Source organism: Microtus pennsylvanicus, chromosome 1 (assembly GCF_037038515.1).
Source record: "Microtus pennsylvanicus isolate mMicPen1 chromosome 1, mMicPen1.hap1, whole genome shotgun sequence".
NCBI classification, from domain to species: Eukaryota; Metazoa; Chordata; class Mammalia; order Rodentia; family Cricetidae; genus Microtus; species Microtus pennsylvanicus.
Window position 1 is genome coordinate 131,957,270 of NC_134579.1, and position 23,527 is coordinate 131,980,796.

Genomic DNA, 23,527 nt, shown 5'->3' on the forward strand with positions numbered 1-23,527 from the left:
CCCGAGCGTTGCGGGCCTGCACCGCCGCCGCACAAAGACGCCGCCGCAGCCGCCGCCCGCAGCCGGGTCGCAGCCGCCGAGCCAGCCCTAGCCCCAGGCGGAGTCCGGGCCGCAGGGCAGCGGGAGCCCGCGCGCGGCTCGCCCCGGCATGGAGAAGCGCGCGGCCGCGGGGCCGGAGGGGGCGCCGGGCGCCAGGGCGCCGCTCGCAGTCGTCTGCCTGGGTGAGTGGGCCGCGCGGGGCCGGCCGGGGGAGGGCTTGGAGCCCGCACCGCGATGGTCCCCGTGCCCAGGCTGCGGAGCACCCTTGGGCTACCGAGGAGGGGGACTCCCACAAAGCGGCACTCCAGGCCCGGAGCTGGGGGTGGGGTGGGGAAGCAAGAACGCCGGCCTTGGGTTCCTGGGGGAGGCTGGGGTTTGCCTGTCGCCTTCAGGCCGCCTAAGCTGCAGCCTCCAAAGCTGCGGACAAAGGCCTGGACTGCTGCTCCCTGAAGAAACCGGTTCTTGCCTGGAGTCAGGACAGGCCTGGGAGCTAGCCAAAGATGGAGAACTCGGCTTGGGGGTTGAGGGTTTGGGGGAGGCAGATGTGAGAACTCGTTTTCCCATTGTGTCTTCCTGAACCCAGATGGCCATGGGCCGGTTCAGCCCCGATGGGGGTGGGAATCTGTTCTGGGGAGGGCTAAGAACCTGCCCGGACTGGTTAGAAGACTCCTTCCCTGACCAGGAAATTTTTCTGTCCACTTTCCTGGGGCCCACTGCAGGGGAGGGAAGGAAAGAGTTAAATCCTCTACCCACATGGCTCTTTATTTACCTTGATGAAGGAGGGAGGCTCTGAAGAACTGGGGTCATTAGGGGACACCTGGTGATGTCACCATTGAGGTCCCAGGAACCTGACAGCCTCCCTGAAACCGCTGAAATGATAAGCTGGGGGGTGGAGGAGGAAAGCTTGCTCGTTTAAGTTGTAACTCTCTTCTAGTCCCCAAGAATAGAGAAGGGGTGAGTGTTGGGGGGAGGGGCTACTGCATACATATGCCCTGTGAGGTAATCGAAGAAGTGGTTCCTGTGCTGTGGGTGGTCATGGCATCTGGGTCCCGGCTGTGTGTTTCCCAGGTGGGCAGGGCAGAGGTAAGGTCCTCCTGGCTCAGGGGGTGTCCATGTCTGGGCCTAGAAGATCCTGAATTCCCTGTCTCCGGCTGTGGGTGTATGAGGGCAGGTCCTGAGACCCTCTGAGTTTCTAGCTTTGCCTATCCCAGAAGGAACAAGTGGGAGGGAGGTTCTCTGGCAATGATCTGGGCCATGCCCAGTGAGGTAAAGGGGGCCTTGACTTCAACTGTATTGTCCGGTGTTCACTGCTAGCCCAAACATGTGCTCGGGACTCCAAGAGATACTGTCCCTTACTGACATCTCTTTGTGTCTTCCACAGTGAATCTCCTTTTTACTGGGAGGCTCAGCAGCGCAGTCCCTGCCTTAGGTGAGTAAGCCCCTTTCTCCTGCCTGCCTGGGGTTAGCGACCACTAAGGATGGGCCTTCAGTCTTGCCTGTACCCCATGGCCATCAGGCCAATGGTTGAACAAACCTTTCCCTCTGCACCTTTACAACATCACGATGGAGCTGTTGGTGGCAAACGGATTTAAGTTTAGTGAGCCTTGATTTCTTTGATAAAATAGGTGAATTGCCAGACTACCTCAAACCTGGCCTAATGGGTCCATTGAAGCAATGGCCCAGGGTGTTCAGGAAGGGGCCGGGTGCTCTGTGACTTGGTACCACTGCTGATTTCCACAGCCCTGTGCAGTTGATAGATGTGCCTCTGTGGGCTGTGGCGTTCCTGAGAAACACTGGATGCTCGTGTGCATTAAATAATGCCTAGGGTTTACTTCTAGAGGTAAGATTCATGTTGCCACTGAGGCCAGTACCATTGAGGAAAAAACAATCAGACCTTTAAGACTATTTTGGTAGCACAGGCCCATAATTCCAGCTACTCTAGAGACTGAGGCAGAAGATTGAAGTTAAGACCTGCCTCGGTTACAGAGTAAGTTCAAGGAAAGTCTGGCTAACTTTATGAGACTCTGTCTAAACCTTTTTTCTTTTAAAGCGCTGGAGATGTAGCTCAGTCGTAGAGCACTTGCCTAGAATCCACCAATGAGGAGCAGGGGGCGTGGCTCAGTGGTGGAGCTCTGCCTAGCCAGGGGTTCAAGCTGGGGGTTCAAGGCTTGGCCAGGCTGACTCAGGATGAGGGAAACCACAGCTTGCATCGAGGTTTCTAGGAGAAAGGCAAAGCAATCAGGCAAACCGCTTTGACAGATTACAATGGCCTGTTTGAGTCGTTGTGGTGGCTAGTTCTCCGGCAGCCTCTGACTGGCTGGTACCTAGCCCTGGGATTCTTCAGGGCAGAACAGCGTGTTTATTGGCTTGTGTATGAGGGTTAGGAGGATGGTGGATAAGAACACAGCCCCGGATCTACGGCTCTGCGTGTGAAAGGCTTGTTCCAGGCAACTCGCAGCAGAGAGGTAACACATAAGGTGTGAGAAAGCAGCGAGAAGCCCTGTGCTGGCCTCCTGCCTGTCAGTGCTGCCTGGCCATCTGATGGCCGTCTTTGAGCTCTGAACTGGTGTCAAGAGAGGGAAGGGCAGCCACAAATGTGGCTTTTCTTCTCCTTGGCTGTGGAGAGGCTCCCGCTGTTTGGAGAATAAATAGCTCGGATAGTTGTAAGGCAGGTGACTGAGGGAGCCTGCTCTATCACTAATACAGCGTGGGCCTCGCCATCTCTTGCTTCTTTAGGCAATATGTGGCCATCTTCAGCAAACCCTAAAATGGTGTATAGTACCATGTATAGTGTTGCACGCCTGGGGAGGCTGAGGCAGGAGGATTGCAAGTTCCAGGTCAGTCTGGGCTACATAGAGAGACCCTGCCTCAAAAGTAAGCCAGAGCTTCCAGAGGCTAAGTAATTAGCAGAAGTACATTGAGACAGGGTGCCTCAGGGTGTGGTCAGTAAGGATGTGTGACCCCAAGTCTGGGGACCTAGAACCTTGTGTTGTCTCTTGCGCCACACAGTGAAGCAGGAGCTACGTGGGATTTCCGGTTTTAGTCTGCCACTGAGCCCACTGAGACTCAAGGTCTAGCTGGAGCTGATCACAGGATTATGGGAGGTGGGCAGAGGCATGGTAGAGATATTCACGGAGTCCAGTTTCTCTGCTTGTCTGGAAGACTGGGCTTCTGCCCCCGCCCCATCCTCTCTGTACCCCAACTCTGTGTTTTTCTGCAGCTGGGCCTCCTCTGCTGACCCAGGCTGGCCCAGGGCCCTGTCTTAGTCAGCACTGACCAACCCCGCCCCGCCTGATGTACTGACCACAAAGGACGGCCCAGTTTTACATCCCGATTCCAGGAAAGCACTGGGTCCCGTGTCTGTGGCCAGGGTACAATGCGGGAAGTGGGCTGAGAGAACGCTGATATCTTGCAAGCGTGAACCCCAGACCAGCCCTTCTGCTCCTGGTGGGTGGGTGGGCATTGCTGTCCCAGATGTGTTCCCCAGGTTTGCAGAGCGATGCTCAAGCGACAAGGCTTACTCATCCCCGTGCATTGGAGAGAATGACCCAGGTCCTCGTGTTGACCTTCCTAGCAGACTATGGTCACTCACCAGCAGGGATGGTCGTTCACCCATTGCTGCCTCTGCATGGTGCTCCTGATGTTGGGAGCTGAATGTGCAGCTTGCATGGCAGTCAGTGGCAGGTGGTAGGGTGGGTCCCAGCGACCCTGGATCCAGCTCTGAGCCCTCTGGCATTGCTGACAAGCTTTTCCCTGGCCTACCTGACCTCTCCCAGCATGGGTCTCATGGTTGTATTTCCAAATACTTTCTCTATGTTCCTACTGTCTCCTAGCCCTTCCTTTCTCAGCCTGCACCAGAGACATTCTGGTCCCTCAGTCCATTCCTTGCTCCTCCTCTGCCAGGTCTTCCCGGATCAAAAGACCTACCTCATGCATGCCCCGCTCCCCTCTGTCATGCTAGGGTTGGCCTGGATAAGCTTCCACTGTCTTCTATTCAGATATGCACATGGCCATATGCCTGAGGGAGAGAGGAGCCCAGCTCCCTGCTGTCAGGTTACAACATGCAGGTGTCCAAGTTGCTGATAGCCTCTGGAAATCAGATCTACAAGTCTGCATCAGGCCTGCCGCTGTCCTCTCAGGGGGGTGTGACAATGCTTCAGACCCACAATTCATACCTTTCCTACACAGTCACTGAGAGCTCAGACTGTCTTCTGTAAGGGCGAAGGCTAGTCTCCACTCCAAGCTCAGAGGGCCCTCCCTGACAGCCCAAACACTCCCAGGAATCTCTCCTATACTAGTATCCATGAACAGTTCGGTTTCTGCTCTGACAGTTATATGCCCTGTCAAATCCTCACTTCCTACAAGACAATTCTGTAGACTCCTCTGCTCCATTGGTCTGTCCATCACATGACTGTCTGCCTCAAGACTGTCACTTTCTTTTCTTTCTTTCTCTCTTTTCTTTTTTCTTTCTATGTAGCTTTGGAGCCTGTCCTGGAACTTCTCTGTAGACCAGGCTGGCCTCAAACTCACAGAGATCCGCCTGCCTCTGCCTCCTGAGTGCTGGGATTAAAGGCGTGCGCCACCATCGCCTGGTAACTCTTTCCTTCTTTCTTTCTTTCTTTTTTTCTTTCTTTCTTTCTTTCTCTCTTTCTTTCTTTCTTTCTTCCTCCCTTCCTTCCTTCCTTCCTTCCTTTCTTTTTTAAAGGTTTATTTATTTATTATGTATAGTGTTCTGTCTTTATGTATGCTTGCAGGCCAGGAGAGGGCACCAGATCTCATTACAGATGGCTGCGAGCCACCATGTGGTTGCTGGGAATTGAAATCAGGACCTCTGGAAGAGCAGTCAGTGCTCTTAACCTCTGAGCCATCTCTCCAGCCCTAACTGTCACTTTCTTGATTGTTTCCAACCACAGCAACATGTAATGACTCTTATTTTACAGACATATAAGATGCATCCTCGCATCCTCACACAGAGATTATGTATGGCCATGGAGGGTTAAGCCTGGGCCCTAACATTGTACATTGGGGTGGAAATGAAGTCCCTGTCTTGGAAAGCTGGGGTTTGGGGTGTATTGACCAAGCTAGACACATTTCAAAGCTTACTGCCAAGTGGTATCTAGTCAAGGGCCCTTCGTGGCGCTCCTGAATCCCAGAGCATCCCCATTCTCCCTCTTGATGTGAGACCCAAGTGGTAGCTGTAGAATCATGGTCTTGTACCCATGACACCCTCCAGAGATGAGGAAAGAGTTAACAGCAATGATTCTTGGGGCTTACAGGATAGAGGTTTGTGAAAAGGTTGAGCTGACTGGCGGTGGTCCAGTCATCTGGACAGACGAGCCACCCACCTAAACCCTGAATAAATGTAGGCACGCAGGGACAAGTGTCCTGGCTGAGGCAGGAAGAGAGCGAGATGTCTACTTAGAACCTTGATGGGGTCTTAGTGGGAGGAAGACATGCCCCAATGTCACTGGGCTCTGCCTGTCAGGAACCACTCACCCTGCATCCCACGAAGGAGAACTCCTCCAGGTCGCATCAGGTAGACACCTAGGTCTCTAAGATTCTCCAGGTAGTGGCTATATTTGTTCACAGGAGCCAGGCTCAGGCTGGGGTACCTTACAGATTCTCCTGAGACCCTTGTTCCTCTAGCTTTGGCTCCTGAGCTGGGATCGAGTGCACCAGCTGTTTCCTTGGTAAAGCACCTGAAATTGGGAAGGCTGCATCCTAGGGCCACATGCGAGAATCAGGAACAGAGGAACTGGCACATACCTCAGTGAGCTGGGACCTTTGATGCTATAAAGGATGAAGCTCTGAGGACGGCCACTCCCATACTAGGCCCAAAGGTGGCCTTCCATCTCTCCCTATGTTTCCCCTTCCCTTTTCTTTCTGTCTCTTTCTCCTTCCAATCTTCCCCCCATCCCTTTTCCTTACTTCTTTCCTTCTTTCCTTCCGTCCTTCTTTCCTTCCTTCCTTCCTTCCTTCCTTCCTTCCTTCTTTCCTTCCTTCTTTTCTCTCTATCCTTTCCTTCTTTCTTTCTTTCCTTCCACCGGGTCTCATGTAGCCCATTCCAGCCTAGAACTCACTATGTAGCCCAGGCTGGCCTCAAACTCCATCTCCTGTTTGCCAGTATTACAGTTGTATGCTACCACGCCTTGTTCAAAGATGGCATTTCTGACTCAGCTCTTTGATGCTCTTGTGAGTGGATTGGATAACCAAGACCCCCATGGTCCTGGCTGGCAGAGTGGGTGTGATCCCTTAGGACACTCAGAAGGCACTAGACTGGCCGTGCGGGGCACCCACTGTATGTCAGACACTGTTGGCCCCTGGGTACCAGGCCAGAGTGTCCCAGCCTGCCCTCCTATGGCGAGTTAACGTCAAACAAATTATGTAGCAATAGGTAAGTCATTAGAAGCCAAGAAGGAAAGGAGGGGCAAAGGATAGGGGCTGGCTCCCCTGGGGGTGACATGGTAAGGGCTTCTCTACAAAGGGGCCCCACAGAGCTGAAGCTGAGGGAAGTGAAGAGTTAGTGGGGTAGGAGAGTGGGGAACAGCCTTCCTTTCCATGGGGGGGGGGGCTCTTGGGGACGAGGGAAGCAAGGATGCAGGAGGAAGTTTGGTAGACAGGCAACTGTGTCATCTCCCTGAGAGACTGGGATGCAGAGGATTGGAGTAGGGTCCTCCTGCAGCAGCCGCCCAGCCCGAAGCCACAGCTGGAGAGAGTCCAGCTTCAGAGGCACCGTCACAGGTGCCTGCCGTGGGAGGATGAGAACGTAGACTCAGAGAAAAGGTTTACTGTTTTGTTTCCTGGGCCTTGCTCTTCCATCTGTAAAGTATGCCTAGCCTTTGTGACATTTTGGATTAGATAAACGTTTGGGGGTCGTGGCAGGTTTGTAGACACGTGTCAGGGTTCCCAGGCAGCAGGGCAGGTGTGGTGTCTCTCACTCATGCTGGCTAATGATCGCTTTATCTTCATCCCTCATGTGGCATACAGTTGGTGCTCCATGAATGCTTGTGAACTCAGGACCTGCGGTGAGAGGCTGAGCCCACCAGAGGCCGGGTGAATCCTGACTCTGCCACTAGCTGACTGTGTGCCCCGGGAGTCATATGCCTTCTCTGAGCCTCAGTTTCTTTATCTGGTTAGAATATCTACCTCCAATGTCTTTTCACATATATTGAGATAAAATCCCAAATTTTAAATTTAAAAAAGATTCATTTTTACATATGTGTATAATGTGTGTGTTGGAGGACATGTTGTACACACATGTGCAGGAAGCTAGAAGAGGGCATTGGGTCCCCTTGAGCTGGAGTTACAGGTAGCTGGGAGTTGCCCACTGTGGGTATTGGGAGCAAAACCCCAGTTTCGTACAAAATGTACTGAGACCCAAACTACACTGCCAGCCAGGTCTGGACATTGCCATCTCCCTTCTTGTCACCAGGATTCTGTATACATTTTGTGTGTTTTCACCTTCAACCTCTGAGATTCACAGGAAGGTTTTCAGATTTGCTTATTCAGCATGCCTCTTACTTTTGCTTGGTGCATAGTAAGTGTCCAGTAAATATGTATCAGAGGGCAAAGCCCTTCTTTTCCTGGTCTGTGGTTTTCTTTAATATTTATCTATTTAATTTTATATGCATATGTGTGTTCCTGAGCATATGTTTGTGCACCGTGTGCATGCAGGAGCCCATGGAGATCAGAACAAGACATTGAATCCCCTGGAACTGGGGTTATCGATGGTTCTGAGCAGTCATGTGGGTGCTAAGAATTGAACCTGGGTCCTCTGCAAGAACAGAACGTGTTCTTAACTGCCTACCCCTCTCTCCAGCTCCCCTGGGGCTGTGTTCCACACGGGTATGCAGGGACTCTAGTGTGTAGACCTACATTGAGAGGGTCCACTTGTAAGACCTCCACTAAGCTGAAGTCTTGAGACCTCACAATGTGTGTCTTGGATGCCAAGGGGAATTAAAAATGTCTTGCTCTTAGAACTACTAAGATGGGGGAAGAACTGAACACACAGGATCAAGACTCCAGTATACTGCAAGGATGGGGCTATACTGCCTCAAGTCTGGAGGGTCCCTCCTTGAACTCATACCCACTCATGACTTCCATGAAGACTTGAACTGTGGACTTGCTGGCCTTAGTGGAAGCTCATGTTCAAGCCATGATCAGGGACACCCCACAAAACCTGCTTTCCACCTCAAAGGTGAGAGGACATTCCTCGGCCTTCTCTCCCAACAGCCGCCTGCAGTGGGAAGCTGGAACAGCACACTGAACGGCGAGGGGTCATCTACAGCCCAGCCTGGCCCCTTAACTACCCACCGGGCACCAACTGCAGCTGGTACATTCAGGGTGACCGTGGTGACATGATCACCATCAGGTAAGGAGAGCTTCTGTGCATTCATGTGTGTATGCCTAGCAGGTGTGGAGGGCACATGAGTATGGACAGGCGTGATGTACACAAGCCCAGGTCTTAGCAGGCATGGTGTGTGTGTGTGTGTGTGTGTGTGTGTGTGTGTATGTGACAGCACGTGTATGTTTAGGTGTATAAACACATTTAGACACAGGTATCTGAGAGACCTGTGTGGCCACAGTTGTGAGCTGTAAGCATATGTGTGCCTGTGAGTGTATGATCATTTAATTGACCACATCAGAGCTGGGTGCTCTGAGCTTGGTCATTTTCTGTACTGAGTCTTTTCTTTTTAGTCCCCAAAAGTGAGCCTTAGGAGCTGGTAGGGGGTCGGGGCTGGCTTCTTAAGGTGGCAAAGGTGTCTGTTTCTGCCCTGAGGCCAGGCTGGCATGGAACCCAGGTCAGGGTTTCTGCAGGGACCTCAGGTGGTCTCTCAGGGAAGGGAGCTGTGGGTAGAGCAGAGGAAGACAGAAGAAGGTTCTAGAGAGTGTCACAGAAGAGCTAGAAACCCGGACCTAGGGTGATCATGGGGACATTTGGCTGGGGCGGTCCCCATGGCTTCTGCCTGCCATACTTGTAAAATCCCGAAGCCGGTCCACTGTCCAGCCCTAATTACTCCATAGATCTGGGATGGGCAGGAGCAGAGGCTCTTCTGGTTTCTGAGCCCAGTCTCCTGGGCAGCTTGTAGTTGGTCACCCAGTGATAGCACTGGGTGACTCATGGGCAGAGCCCCACCATCCGTGTGCAGCCCTGGGAGTTTGTGCTATTCAGTTGACTTAGGATGAGAGGGCTCTGAGCCCTTGGTCACCACCCTGTAGGGGAAAGTTCAGAGTTTTGTCCTGGGGACACTGTATGTGTGCTCGTGGGGCAGAGAGCTGGAAGGGAGCTGGACTGATGGGTGCAGCCCATGAATGTCGTGAGTCCTCACGGAGCTGCCTTTGGACCCTGGAGTGGGGGCAGAGTAGACCCTGAGGGGCCCAGAGTGCAGAGCCAGGCAATTTGGGATATACAAGGAGGGTCACTGGGTGGGACAGAGTTAGCTAGCTGCCTTTACCATGAGTTCAGCTTGACCACTGCTGGTCAGTCCTGGGCCAGGAGGCCCCTGTCCACCTACCCATCCCTCTGATCCTCTCGGCCCCCACAGTTTCCGCAACTTTGATGTGGAGGAATCTCACCAATGCTCCCTGGACTGGCTGCTGCTGGGCCCGGCAGCTCCACCTCGCCAGGAGGCCTTTCGCCTCTGTGGCTCAGCCATCCCGCCCGCCTTCATCTCTGCCCGTGACCATGTCTGGATCTTCTTCCACTCAGACGCCTCCAGCTCCGGCCAGGCCCAGGGCTTCCGCCTCTCCTATATCCGAGGTGATGCAACAAGCTTTTCCACTGGCCCCAGTTTTCTGCAGAGGCTCCCCTTACCCGCCCTGCTAATCCCAGGGTGGGAGTGGGACTGATGTCTGGGAGTGCTTCAGTGTCTCTTGGGTAATAGGCTCCACTTTGCTGGACATGAACCCCAGCCTAAGCCCAGCCCTGATACTGAATCTAGCCTTTCATCCATGAGTCTGCCCCATAGGTGGCCCTACTTCTTGGTACAGAGGCTCAGTTGGGATTGAAGCCATTTGCCTGCTCCCAGCCTCCGGCCTGGTGCTGGAAGGAGGCGGCTCATCCTATCACCTCTTTGCCTCCAGGGAAACTGGGCCAGACATCCTGCCAGACAGATGAGTTCCGCTGTGACAATGGCAAGTGCCTGCCTGGGCCTTGGCAGTGCAACATGGTGGATGAGTGTGGAGATGGCTCGGACGAGGGTAACTGCTCGGCGCCTGCCTCAGAGCCACCAGGCAGCTTGTGCCCCGGAGGGACCTTCCCATGCAGCGGAGCCCGCTCCACACGCTGCCTTCCAGTGGAGAGGCGCTGTGATGGCACACAGGACTGTGGCGATGGCTCTGATGAGGCTGGCTGCCCCGACCTAGCATGTGGCCGGCGGCTGGGCAGCTTCTATGGTTCCTTCGCCTCCCCAGACCTGTTTGGTGCTGCCCGTGGGCCTTCGGACCTTCACTGCACGTGGCTGGTGGACACCCAGGACCCTCGGCGCGTGCTGCTGCAGCTGGAGCTACGACTGGGCTACGATGACTACGTCCAAGTGTATGAAGGCCTGGGCGAGCGTGGCGATCGTCTACTGCAAACGTTGTCCTACCGCAGCAACCACCGGCCCGTGAGCCTCGAGGCGGCACAGGGCCGCCTCACGGTGGCCTACCATGCTCGTGCCCGCAGTGCTGGTCATGGCTTTAATGCCACATACCAGGTGAAGGGCTACTGCCTTCCGTGGGAGCAGCCATGTGGGGGCAGCGGCAAGGGAGATGACAGCAGCACCGGGGAGCAGGGCTGCTTCTCAGAGCCACAGCGCTGCGATGGCTGGTGGCACTGTGCCAGTGGCCGGGATGAACAGGGCTGCCCCGCATGCCCTCCGGACCAGTATCCCTGCGAGGGTGGCAGCGGCCTGTGCTATGCGCCTGCCGATCGTTGCAACAACCAGAAAAGCTGCCCCGATGGCGCTGATGAGAAGAACTGCTTTTCCTGCCAGCCGGGCACCTTCCACTGTGGTACCAACCTGTGTATCTTTGAGACATGGCGCTGTGATGGCCAGGAGGACTGCCAAGATGGCAGCGATGAGCATGGCTGCCTGGCCGCTGTGCCCCGCAAGGTCATCACCGCTGCTCTCATTGGCAGCCTGGTGTGTGGACTGCTGCTTGTCATCGCCCTAGGCTGTGCCTTCAAACTCTACTCCCTGCGCACGCAGGAGTACAGGTGGGCACCACGTGTACAGGTGGCCTGGAGCCCCAGTTCCTCCATCTCCCTGGAGAAAAAGCTCACCTCATTCCAAGCTATGGGTTTGGGTCATTCCAATACAGGAGGACTGTTCTTGTGTGTGCATGCAGGGGCCCAGATGGAAGGGTGGGGTCCCTAAATCCTGCTGTTAAGGCAGGTCTCTGTCATACTTCCCTTCTGCCTGTTGTTTCCAGGGCCTTTGAGACCCAAATGACACGGTTAGAGGCAGAGTTTGTGCGGCGGGAGGCCCCCCCATCCTACGGCCAGCTCATCGCGCAGGGCCTCATCCCACCCGTCGAGGATTTTCCTGTCTACAGTGCATCCCAGGTGAGCCTCCATGAGAATGAGATCCCCAGCAGGGCCTGAGAGGTCCCAAGACCAGGAGGCCTAGGGGGCCAGCTAGGGCTAGAACATCTGGAGAGGGGAAGGTGGAGGAAGCTCAGATTAGTCTCTGGTCTGGAAGGGGGTTGTTCCTGAATGGCCTGGCCCTACCTTAGCTGCTGCCCCACCCCCAGGCTTCAGTGCTACAGAACCTTCGCACAGCCATGCGTCGACAGATGCGCCGGCATGCCTCCCGCAGGGGGCCATCCCGCCGCAGGCTTGGCCGCCTCTGGAACAGGCTCTTCCACCGCCCACGGGCACCTCGAGGCCAGATCCCACTGCTGACAGCTGCGCGGACCTCACAGACCGTGCTGGGTGATGGACTCCTCCAGTCGGCACCAGGGACTGCCCCAGATCCCCCAGCGCCCCATACAGACACAGGCAGCCCCAGGGAAGCTGGAGGTGGGCCTCCCAGTGGCCCTGGCCATGTACCAGAAGTGGGGCCTTCAGTGCCACCCCCACCCTTGAACCCACGAGACCCAGAGTACAGGCCAGAGGACAAGGAGAGAAAAGCCTGTGAGGACCCTCAGGAAGACATCCCAGCCCCTGTGGACACGCCTCCAGAGCCCTGCTTGGCCCAAGACCCCTACCCCCAGACTCCCACCGCCAGCAGCACCCAAGATCCCCACTCGCCAGAGTCATCGGGGGTCTGCAGGAGCCCCCCGACAACCTGCTCCCCAATATTGGAGGCTAGTGACGACGAGGCCCTGCTGGTCTGCTGACCCATTGGACATGCTGGTGACTGCCACAGCCCCGCTTTGTAACCAGGGAATACACAGTCATTTCTACCCTGCCTCTGCATTTCTTCTTACAAACAGAGACCCACCTAGCAGCCCTGGTGGAAGGCCTGGGCGCCCAGCCAGTGGGCTACCTCTGCAAGCCTATGGCCCTGATGGGTATCGCTGGCAGGGGCTTAGGGGCCCATTAGTTGGCCTGGGAAGGAGGGTGGAGTGATAAGACCACCTTGGAGGTGGGCAAGAGCACAGCCCCTTGGAGTCGCACGTCAGATTGTTCTCTGCAACTCTAACTTGGGGATTCATTTCCAGAAAAGCAGGGGAGCCAGAGCCAGGCTTTCTGCGATGTTTTCTGTGGCTTCCCAGTTCATTCAGCCGGCAGCGGCACCGGCTGCCCATCCCAGAACTCTGCCGGGAGCTGTAGTTGAGGCCTGAGGAGGTCATGGGGGGTGTTGGACCTCATTCATGGTGAGTGCTCTATCCACCCTTCCCCACAGAGCCCTTGTGGGAGACGGGCTAGTGGCTTCTGCCCCATCCTCATGCCTGTGGTGGCAGCATGGGCCTGGCTAGGCTGGGGCACTGTGCCCACTGGCTGCTGGATCTGTCCCTATGCATAATGGTGAGACTGGAAATATGGGCGAGGATGACCACGAGAGAAGCCATTCTGTGCTTTCTCGGGATATGAAGTCAAAGCACCGAGCGACAATGGTAACGTCCATCCCGTCCTGCCTCAGAGCCTCAGTTTCCCCACCTGAAGACAGAGTGATGCTCTGCTATCAAAAGTGGCACCATTCGCTCTGGTGATTTATGGGAAAGGGCAGTCACAGCTGGGGACGTCTGGGTTCTCTTGGAGGGTCATAGATGGAGTCTCACTGCCTCCTATGGGCCCCATGGAGTCAGCCTCAGGTTCCAACAGCAAACCCCACCAGAAACCCTCCTCCATAGCACCTTCCCAGCTAGCAACTGATACACCATGCCGAGTCCCCATGGACTCCCCTCGCACACAGCAACAACCAGCCCTGTTTATTTCCAGGCTTTTCAGGAGAAGCTAGCAGGGCAGTGCTAAGGCAGGAAGCCTGACCCCAGTGGCCAGTCCCTTACAGTAGGCCTCTAAGGGTCGGATCTCTTTTTTTTTCCAGAATTTTTTTTTGAAAATAAAACAAAACACAAAACCCTCCTTAATAAACAACATGTAAACAGAATCAGCTGTTTCAGTCTCTGCACGGTCTCATTGTGTCTTCAAGGGCTTGTCCGTGATGGGCATTGGAGAGGGCTGGCCCATGGGGCCATTTTCCTCTTCCTCCAGGGAGCCCTGGGGGTAAACCACGAAACACAGCTCCTGGCCCCAGCGTGTCATGGACTCTAAGAACAGACAGATAGATCGTGGGAGGCAGAGTGTTGATCCTTTGAGGCAGGAATGACCCTAACTCTTGATACCTCCTTGGGCAAAGAGTTGCTTCTTTGCAGATGGATCCTGGCCACATCTACACATAGCAGGAAGTTTAGAGGGAAGTCACTGGGTCCTTTGTCACCAGCCTGGCTGGTAGAGGCCCCTATTCTTGGGTGGGATCAAAGAGATGCTCACCCTAATCCCCAAGAGGCATGGTGGCAAAATCTGGCTCACCTGTCAGTCTGTGCACACACTTTGGTTTGCTTCTCCAGAATACTCCCAGGAAGAAGATGGGGACCCCAGTGAGGATGATGATGACGCCGACCCCACAGACCATGGGCTCCGAGATGAAGCTGAAGACCAGTAGGAATGCCCAGAACACCAAGTACGCAACAGGAATGAGGAGGTTCACCTAACAGAGAAAGGAAAAACAGGAGCACCGGGGGAGGGGCATCACCCTAGCTCTCCTTCCTGAACCACCATGGGGATCAGAGGCACTTCCTCCATCTCTTGGGAACTAGGGCCTGCAATGGCCCCCTCTGGTTGCAGACCAGTGCCCTGGAGAACCATCCCTGGGTTGACCAGTTGGCTGAACTGCTGAAGCTGTCTACTTGAGCAGTGTGCTGAGCTATCCGTTGTCATTATCCGCAGAATGCTGTTTGCATTTGGCTGCAGCTCAACTATTTTTTCTGTGCTTCCTATTTCAGGCAGTCTTCGGGATTTTTATACAGAAGGGGGGGCTTTTCTGTCACTCTTTCATGTGAGAGCATGAGAATGCCAGGCCCTGTCATTGGACTGGGAATATTAAAAGCACATGCTTCCTGGGGTTGTGAGGAGAGACTGTTAGTGCATGGAAAGCCCTGCGCTCTGCACATGCTGTGGTCCTCCTGCCTCGGGTGCTCAACTGAGATGAAGGCGGCCCTGGTTATTTCCAGCCTCACCTTGATGGGCCTGTGGAGTGCTGGCCGCCTCCAGCGCAGCACGAGCAGGCCCAGGATAGTGACTCCGTAGCAGAGGTAGTTGATGAAGGACACATAGTTGATGAGTGTGTATGTGTCACCCACGAGCATGATGACCGCTGTGGCCCCGCACTGGGAGAGGACCGAGGGCTGACGGCTGGCCTCCCACCTGCTTCTGGCCATCCCTGCGGGCTGCTCTGGGCCTTCCCACTCAGGTCAGGAGGTCAGGTGAGTCCCAGCCCTTTCCCACCCTCCACGGCTTATCTACCATAGGCAGGGAATGAGTTTTTGCCATTATCTAAAAAGAAAGCCATTACTAGGTGTTTCTGGCTATGTGCACTGGATGGTCAGGTTCTCAGACTTACACAGACGAGGAGGGCAGGGATTGGGGTACAGCGTCTGACATGGATCATGGCCAGCAAGCTGGGTAAGTGTCCCTCTCGGGCTCCAGAGAAGCATAGCCTAGGCAAAGGGAGGGCGATGGATGAGCCAGAGCAGGTGTTGGAGCTTCTCTGTGGCTAGCTAGGACCCAGCTGTCACCATTGCCCTCGGCCCTCCAGGCCCTGCCAGCTCTCCTCATGTAGTCTGCCTCCTGGGCTTCTTACCCTCAAGATTGGGATCAGACATTTGTTACTGGAGAATTCATTGCCTCCGCTTTCCCTTCCCATGGCCCCTAGCACAGCCTGCACACAGAAAGTCACCCGCCTGGTCTTACCTATACCACCCTCTCCCCCTGTCCTCAGTCTAGTCACCTGGATGAGGTGAACAGGTAGCCATTGATCCCTCCAAAAGTCGATAGTGCCACAGAGACAGGCATGACCCACGCGAAGTAGCCCAACAGCTTCTCGCCAAAGGTCTGCGTGGGCACAGAAGAGAGGCCAAGTGTGAGGCTGGGGAAGGGGTGCGGGCAGGGGCTGAAGAGAGGGCCGAGGTCTCCACTCACCACAGCCACTGCGTTGGAAGACAGCAACTCCTGGGGGGACATGGCGGTGAAGTAAGCAATGTTGGTGAATGTGTACACAAAGGTGACCAAGGGGATGGAAATGAAGATGGCACGAGGTAGGTTTCTGGGGACAGAGATCGGAGTGTCAACTGGAGACACAATAACGGGAGAGTCTTAGAGTCTCCTGTGTGCCCAGGCGGGGGCGGCTTCAGGCAGGAAAGAGACCAGCACTGCTACTGGGGACAGGGACATACGGTTGTCTGCCTTTTACCCAGCCCCTGTCTGAGTACAAGCTAACGGAAGGAGGGACACACGATGAGGCCACTGGGATGAGGACACGTCATCCCCTGAGGGCAGGATCTAATTAATGTCTGGATAGAAGGGAAAAATTGCATATAGCCAAAGTCAGCCTAGAAAATCTCCCAGATGCCTTCAGAGCTCAGCCGTCAAGTCTGAGATCTCCCTGGGGATTCTCCACCCAACCCTGCCCTCTTAGCTGCCACTGTCCTTGCCAGGGTTCCCGACTGAGCATCAGATGGAGTGTCGTGGGCTCTATCCTTCAGGACCATGTTGTGTGCATATGGACAATGTTGGACCAAATGTAAATCACTCAACACAGCAGCATAATGATATTCAAGTCTTTCCGAGGCCCTACAAGGGGTCCGGCTGCAGCTGCAGACACAGACAGGGAAGAACAGGGCTTCGGGGCTCTCCTTCAAGCCTGTTGTCATGGCAGCAAGTGTGACAGCAGATCTGTGGGGACAGCTGCTTCTCCTCCCAGTGCCTGCCCAGGCAGCTTCACTCACTTGCGAGGGTCAACCATCTCCTCGGTGACATAGTTGAGGAAGTTCCAGCCACTGAAGGCAAAGGAGCCTTGCAGGAAAGCCAGGGCAAGGTGGCCCACAGACGGTGTCATCCAGAAGGTGAAGGCGTTGGTGGGCCTCAGCTCTTCGAAGTGTCCTGGGGAGCCCAGATGTCAGGGATTAGCACAGTGCACCCCCCCTTCTCTCCAACGCTCTAGCTCTGCTTCTTACCTCGGAAGAACTGGACAAAGCCAACACCAATGATGAGCGCCAGGGCCAGCAGCTTCCCGCCAGTGAAGATATCCTGGATCCGCGTGGCCCAGCGAACACTGGAGCTGTTCACCCACGTCAGGAGCACTGGGGAAGAAAGGGGCGTGGGCACCTGAGGCCAAATCTAGGCCAGACAACAAGGGCAGAGTCTTCAGCAGCCGGAAGCCCGGGGCTTGAGATAAGTGACTCCCGTCAGAGTGGACAGAGAGCATCACGAGGTGGGGGGGCAGCCAGCTGCTGAGAGGACAGAGGCTCAAGACCACTCACTCAGGCAGGCCATGGAGAGCACTCGGGAGGCTGTGGCTGGGGGGATGCAGTTGGGGAAGACGGGCTGAAGCACGTAGTTGGAGAAGGTCATGGAGATGACAGCCAGGCTGGTGGGGTACATGATGAGCACAGCACTCCAGAGCAGCAGGAATCTGTGAGCGGTGAGAGCCAGCATGGTACAGGCATTCTCAGTCCCCTACCCTCAGACGTGAGGGTCTGGGATAGATGAGCCCCCAGCCCCACCCCCAGAGCTGGTGGACCGCGGAGGCTGGGGAGGTAAGAATCGGAACAACTGGAAACTGATCCCAGGCTGCCCCCTGAGTCCAGGCAGGCGAATCCCAGCCCTTAAGCTATAGCATGGTCTGGGGCTCTTGGCACTTTATGACTTGACATGGTTGACGCTGAGCGGTGCTCCTGCCTTGATTTTGGAAGAAGAGTGATTTATGTTCCTGATACCAGACCCTCACCTATGTGTTATCCCATAGGGAACCGGGACTCTCCGCTTAGGTATATGTTCAAGGACTGCCTTCATCCAGACAGGTGCTGATGCTCACACCCTTGGGGATGGCTTTAGCCAGCTCCTGGCTTGCCACTGAGGCTCCTTGGGACAGGCCTCTATTTATTTATTTATTTGTTTGTTTGTTTATTTATTTATTTGTTTATTATGTATACAATATTCTGTCTGTGTGTATGCCCGAAAGGCCAGAAGAGGGCACCAGACTCCGTTACAGATGGTTGTGAGCCACCATGTGGTTGCTGGGAATTGAACTCAGGACCTTTGGAAGAGCAGGCAATGCTCTTAACCTCTGAGCCATTGCTCCAGCCCGGGACAGGGCTCTTAATGTTTATCTTTGATCCACCCTTTTTGGATAACCCAACCCCTTGGCTTCCGAGACATTATGGACCAATAGCCCACCCCTTCTGCTCATCCTTGCCTTCTGGTTACCCATGAAGTGGAGTCCAGGGTCATTTTTCTGTCACCTTCTCCCTGACTATTATCTCCAGGCCCACAGTAAGAGACTTCTGCTTTTGTGGGTCCCAGACTTTCTACCCAAGGCCCGACTAAGCACCTCCTTCAATGTGCCACAGACCTTCACGATGGTGCAAGTCTTGCCCCAAGAGCTTCCATCTACTGAAACCATCATCTATGGGGCCTTTAAAGTGGGAAGTGAATGTCACTCTTGCTGCACATACCTGACCCTCATGACACACTAGCTACTGTGTCCTCCTGGGTTAGGTTGTTAAATGACTAAGACAGGTTGGGATCTTAAGCATCTTCATTGAACGCATCTGGACAACTACAGCAACTTGAATTCCCCATCTCCTCCACTCCCGCTCTGAACCTGGCCTGGCCTCTATCCGCCGCAGGCAGACCCCCTACTCAGCCCACCACATCCTCTGGCCATGTTCTCAGGGCCTGGAAAGGATGCTCTCCTTGCTGAGGGGGCTGTACAAACAGCATCCTTTTTACAAGGCTGTGTAAGCTGGGTTTCCTTGCCTGGTATGCACCTGCTCTCTGCTGCATAGCTGCTGACTGTGGCCACATTCTCAGGGCAAGGATCTCTTAGGTTGAATCCCATTTGAGGGATTGTTCTGCTTTGTGAAAAACTTGAGGTTGGGGGCAGTGTGTGTGTGTGTGTCCCAGCTCAAACAGATGTGGGAAGATATGTCCAGCCCCTTCTCTCTCCTCGCACCAATGACTTTACTAAAGACCTTCCTCACCTGAGTGCTAGCATCATCTAGTGGCTTCAGAGAGTAAGAGCATCCTTCCCTCCCCCAAGGGGAGTAGAGTTGAAAGGAGGTTCCACGGAAGGGGGGGGCCCTGTTCCTGGCAGGCCTATCATCCCCAGTGGAGAGGTACATGCAGGAGGACTGTGAGTTGAAGGTCAACTTGGGTTATATAGAAAGACTCTGTCCCAGAATACCAGACCAAGGAAGAGAAAAGAATAAGGTAACAACACAAAGGAAACCCAGAGAGGGCAAGGATCTGATACAGAGAAATGAAGTGGGCATTGGTGCTCCCCACCCTAGCTAGGGAAGGCCCCAGCCTCTATTTCCATCTACCCTCACCCCATAGCAGAGAGAACATTCCCTGCCAGGATTGCACACTCACCCAGCCAGGCCCCCAAAGATCTCAGTGACGTAGGCGTAGTCCCCACCAGACTTGGGGATGGCGACACCCAGCTCTGCATAGCAGAGTGAGCCCAGAGCAGTCACGCCCCCACCCAGGACCCATACGAAGAGGGCCAAACCCACGGAGCCCGAGTGTTCCAGGACACCTTTGGGTGAGATGAAGATGCCTGAGCCAATGATGTTCCCTGCAGAGAGAGAGAGAGACAGGGGGTATCAGACTGAGGCACCAGTCAGGGGCTCAGGCTTCCTGGGGGTAGAAGGTCCAAGATACTTCGCTGAAGAAGGGGCCTGGCCAGCCCTGGAGGAGTGAAGGCAGGTGATCTGGAGGCATGGGCTGTCGCCGAGACTCTCAGACCTGGGCAGGGCCACTCTGGGATCACCACTGGCTTTTTTCTGTCTCTGGCTGGGGAATGGCACCTTGCCCAGCTAGCCGGTATTGGTTACTGAGTTCTCCTGTTCCCTGACTTCCATTCCAGGTGAGGGTAAGGTGTCCCAGCCATCTGAACAATGTTAAAGAATGGGCACTGGTATGTAATTCACACACCCCAGGCACGGCCAAGGCTCAGGGCCTGAGCTCCTGCATCTGTTGCCTCCCACAGCAAAACCTTGCCCCACCCTCCATCTGCCTGCCCTTCTCCTATTAGCCTCATCTGGTCCACAGCTCAGTGTCTTTATCGGGCACCTCCACAAGCAGGCGGTGGGGCACCTGGCTGCACTCAGCCCTGCACCAGCGCTCACTGCAGGTGCCGAGTCCCACAATACCCAGACACAGCCCCATCCCGCTCTGTCTGTTGAGAAGTATGAGGCTAAATGGATGCTGAGAACTCATGCAGTCCAGCGTCTGCTCTGTCCCCCAGACATCCAGAGGCCACAGTTGTATTCCCTACTCCATGGGTGAGTAGATGACGCCTTTGCACCAGGAAGCCCTTCTAAATCCCCGGGAGCTTCCCCTTGCAGAAGCCTCAGGACCCTGACTCTCCACTCCTCCACAGACACCCACACCAGCCATGGACAGAAACTTTTGTCTCCACCTTACAAATGAGGAGCCCTCATCCTTGGTGCTTATGCCTGGAGGCCACGTGGGACATCAGGACGGTCTGTCGTCTGTTAGTTTGCTTTGCACCTGCAGTGAGCCCGGTGCAGCGCCCAGGACTGAGGGAAGGCAGGTGCCCTCACTGCCTGCTGCTGAAGGTCCCAGTAAAGACACCTGAACCAGATGAGGACCCCGTGCCCGCGCTCTTTGAGCCTTTACGGTAGGCCATTTTACAGACAGGTCTCTAAGCCCCGGCTTCACATTGTGTAACAGGCAGCAGAGCGTCAGCGTTCTGTGCCTGAACCCCAGGTGTGAAAAATCCCAGGATGTGCACTAGTGTCTGTGCAAACCCCAGGATGTGCACTAGTGTCTGTGTAAACCTCAGGATGTGCACTAGTGTCTGTGCAAACCCCAGGATGTGCACTAGTGTCTGTGCAAACCCCAGGATGTGCACGAGTGTCTGTCCAGACCTCAGGATGTGCACTAGTGTCTTTGCAAACCCCAGGATGTGCACTAGTGTCTGTGTAAACCCCAGGATGTGCACTAGTGTCTGTGCAAGCCTCAGGATGTGCACTAGTGTCTGTGTAAACCCCAGGATGTGCACTAGTGTCTGTGTAAACCCCAGGATGTGCACTAGTGTCTGTGTAAACCTCAGGATGTGCACTAGTGTCTGTGCAAACCCCAGGATGTGCACTAGTGTCTGTGCAAACCCCAGGATGTGCACTAGTGTCTGTGCAAACCCCGGGATGTGCACTAGAGCCTGCCCACAGGAAAGAATTCCAGTCACTGGCTACATGTACACATGTATGATAGAGCTAGCTCAGCCCCCTCCTAGTAGGGCAATGTGTGTGTGTGTGTGTGTGTGTGTGTGTGTGTGTGTGTGTGTGTATGTGTGTGCGTGTCTGCTCACTCCACCTGTCAGGTCCACAGGCGGGGCTGGCAGAGGACACAGCTGTGGTTGCCAATCTGCATTCACTCCAGGTCCACCCTGCCATCCCTCACCCCCGCTCCCAGCCGACACAGATTTCCAATCTGGACAGCCACGATACCCTACTTGGTGTTCTGGTCACATCCCAGGAGCCCTAAATACATCCAGATAAGGATGGAATAATTCCTGTGCCCCAATCCCCAGAGGTAAGCTATAACCCTCGTCAGCTTTGTGGGAATGGGGCTGGGCTTGGGGAAGTTGGGGAGGAGCTGCCTTCCATATCTCAGACAAGGGGCCCAAGGTCTGGGTGGGCTGCTGCGTTTGTAAAGAGTTTTTGAGCTCGCTCCATCCGGCGGTAGTTCTCAGGACCTGGCAGAACGGGATTTGCCAAAAGCCAGTGGAGTTTGAAGCCAACGGGGGCTGGGTGGCCTTGGAAGGCACTGGGTATGTTGGAGCTGGGACATCCAAGGCTCTGAGGCACCCCTCTCCTGTGGAGACCCCATAGCTCTACACAACCCAGTCTGCTGAAAACTCACAGGGTCTTTGGGGTCAGGAACACATCACTAGTCCTGAGCCAACAGCTGAGACCCCAGTGCTGGACTGGGCGTGTGTGGAAATGCACGATTGTTGTGGACATGTGGCTTCAGGCGACCCATTCAGAACTTCTCTCCTGTGGCTCAAATACCTGGGCCCTGCACCGGTATTCACTGCAGGTGCCGTGTAAACTAATAGATGACCATTCACCCTGATGTCCCACGTGGCCTCCAGACATGGACACGAAGGATGATGGTTCCTCATTTATAAGGTGTATGTGTCTCTGACGGCCTGTGGGCAAGTGGAGAGCTCTGCCAGGCAGGACAACCTGGAGCACCTGCTCCAGACTCATGCTTGAAAATGGCAAAGAAACCACAACACCGTGTTGGATGCTCTGGGTACCATGTGGGTATGGTGGATGCAGACAGCCACAGGGTGGTGGGCTTGAGTAAGCAGCAGAGGGCAATGAGGGGGTGGGTGGCAGGACACTGAGGACAGGGCTAAGGAAGGTGGTCCTAAGTGCCTGAGTGATTATGGATGTGAGGAGGGTCCCTAGAGCTGATGTTCTAGAGCAATGGCTCTCCACCTTCTTAATGCTGTAACCTTTAATACAGTCCCTCGTGTTGTGGTGACCCCCCAATCATAAAATTATTTTGGGTGCTACTTCATAACTGTAATTTTGCTACTCTTATGAGTTGTAATGTAAATATTTTTGGAGATAGAGGTTTGCCAGAGGGGTCATGACCTGTAGGCTGAGAACCACCGTTTTAGAGTGTTCTTCCTACCAGGGGTAGGTTAAGAACTTTGTTCTTGGATCCCACATTCAAGTCCAGTAGATCTGTCTTATGGAAAGAAACTGCAATGAACACACCAGCCCTTGAGGAATTCTGCATTGGAGGAGAAGGAGGAAGAGGAGGAAGGGGGAAAAGGAGGAGGAAAAGAAAGAGGAGGAGGAGGAGGGAAAAAAGAAGTAAGAAGAGGAGGAAGAGGAGGGGTGGGACCCAGGGTCCAACAGGACCAAGATATGAAGATATGGTATGAAGATATTATAGAGTCCTAAGGTGGGCATCTGAGTGACAGCCAGAGAGAGGCGGGTCCCCAGGCTTCTATATTCCTGTCCATCCAATGGGACAGCAGTTCTCTGGTTCCTGTTGGTCCTTCCAGGCAGGCAGGTGGGAGGACCTCTGAGTCTTCTCCCATCCCCCTTCCTTGTGCTGTCTCTGGGTAGTTTTATCACATTAAGATGTTTGGCCTGATGGGGCTTACTTGCCTCCAGGAGGAATGAAGAAAGGGCCATTGTTCCCTGTGGCTACGGTGCTTGCTGACCTATTTCTGGGAGGCGGTAGCAGACCATAGAGGTCACAGGGGTAGGCTGTGGAGGTCAAGTCTGCAGAATGAGCCACTTGCTTACCCATGGCTCAAGCGTGCGCACGTGTGTGCGTGCGTGCGTGTGTGTGTGTGTGTGTGTGTGTGTGTGTGAGTGTGCGTGCGCACGTACATGTGTGTGACATGCAGTCTGATTGAGGAGGGACAGGGAGGTCACAACACTGGCAACATTCCTATTCTTAGAAACATATACAGGATTATAGGTCTAGCAGGTGCTCTCTTCTGGGACTCAGTTTCTCCATCCACTAGTGGGGCACCAGGCTCAGCAGAGAACCAATCTGACCTGACTTGGCCAGAGAAGAAGCATGTTAAATTCTTGATCCTGATCAGGCTGCCTGTCCCCTGCTGTTGCAAACAGCCCCGGTCACCAGACTTCTAAGCAGCACCCCTCCCCCATCCAGGTAGCTTTCCAAATCACCCACCTGGGCCCCAAGAATCTGATGGCTGCCCCCTTCTCATAGCTCAGGGGGTAGGTGGGAAGGGACTCGTTAATACCTAGGCATTGG

The 23,527-nt window shown here is 54.7% G+C and overlaps 2 protein-coding genes across 4 annotated transcripts in view; one reads left to right on the forward strand and one right to left on the reverse strand.

Moving 5' to 3' along the window:
* Lrp3 (LDL receptor related protein 3) lies at positions 1–14,174 on the forward strand. Of its 2 annotated transcripts, XR_012911729.1 has the most exons (8): positions 1–221; positions 1,421–1,468; positions 8,272–8,410; positions 9,585–9,799; positions 10,123–11,239; positions 11,455–11,587; positions 11,776–12,843; positions 14,038–14,174. XR_012911729.1 is itself a non-coding variant. In XM_075984461.1 (7 exons), exons 1-7 carry the CDS (start codon positions 149–151, stop codon positions 12,361–12,363), a joined length of 2,313 nt encoding a protein of 770 aa, XP_075840576.1. In that variant the 5' UTR covers positions 1–148; the 3' UTR covers positions 12,364–13,577. The 2 variants fall into 2 exon arrangements, 1 of the variants encoding a protein (XP_075840576.1); XM_075984461.1 differs by lacking the exon at positions 14,038–14,174 and having other exon boundaries at positions 11,776–13,577.
* The window catches only part of Slc7a10 (solute carrier family 7 member 10), a 14,899-nt gene continuing 4,749 nt past the window's right edge, over positions 13,378–23,527 (reverse strand). The window contains exons 2-11 of one of the 2 annotated variants that reach the window (XM_075984471.1): positions 19,121–19,325; positions 17,008–17,159; positions 16,702–16,827; positions 16,474–16,627; positions 15,668–15,791; positions 15,477–15,580; positions 15,090–15,186; positions 14,707–14,856; positions 14,000–14,177; positions 13,378–13,737 (exon numbers count right to left, since the gene is read on the reverse strand). In XM_075984471.1, the coding sequence (XP_075840586.1) occupies positions 13,604–13,737; positions 14,000–14,177; positions 14,707–14,856; positions 15,090–15,186; positions 15,477–15,580; positions 15,668–15,791; positions 16,474–16,627; positions 16,702–16,827; positions 17,008–17,159; positions 19,121–19,325 (1,424 nt within the window). In that variant the 3' untranslated portion in view covers positions 13,378–13,603. The remainder of the gene's footprint in view (positions 13,738–13,999; positions 14,178–14,706; positions 14,857–15,089; positions 15,187–15,476; positions 15,581–15,667; positions 15,792–16,473; positions 16,628–16,701; positions 16,828–17,007; positions 17,160–19,120; positions 19,326–23,527) is intronic. The other variant, XM_075984478.1, reaches the window with a different exon arrangement.

What these genes read in the sequence shown, in the direction of transcription:
- Lrp3 (XM_075984461.1), top strand. Translation starts at nt 149, where the DNA reads ATGGAGAAGCGCGCGGCCGCGGGGCCGGAGGGGGCGCCGGGCGCCAGG. An exon ending in GCTCGCAGTCGTCTGCCTGG is followed by an intron (nt 222 to 1,420) that starts GTGAGTGGGCCG and finishes TGTCTTCCACAG; the next exon opens with TGAATCTCCTTTTTACTGGG. An exon ending in CTGTCTACAGTGCATCCCAG is followed by an intron (nt 11,588 to 11,775) that starts GTGAGCCTCCAT and finishes CCCCACCCCCAG; the next exon opens with GCTTCAGTGCTACAGAACCT.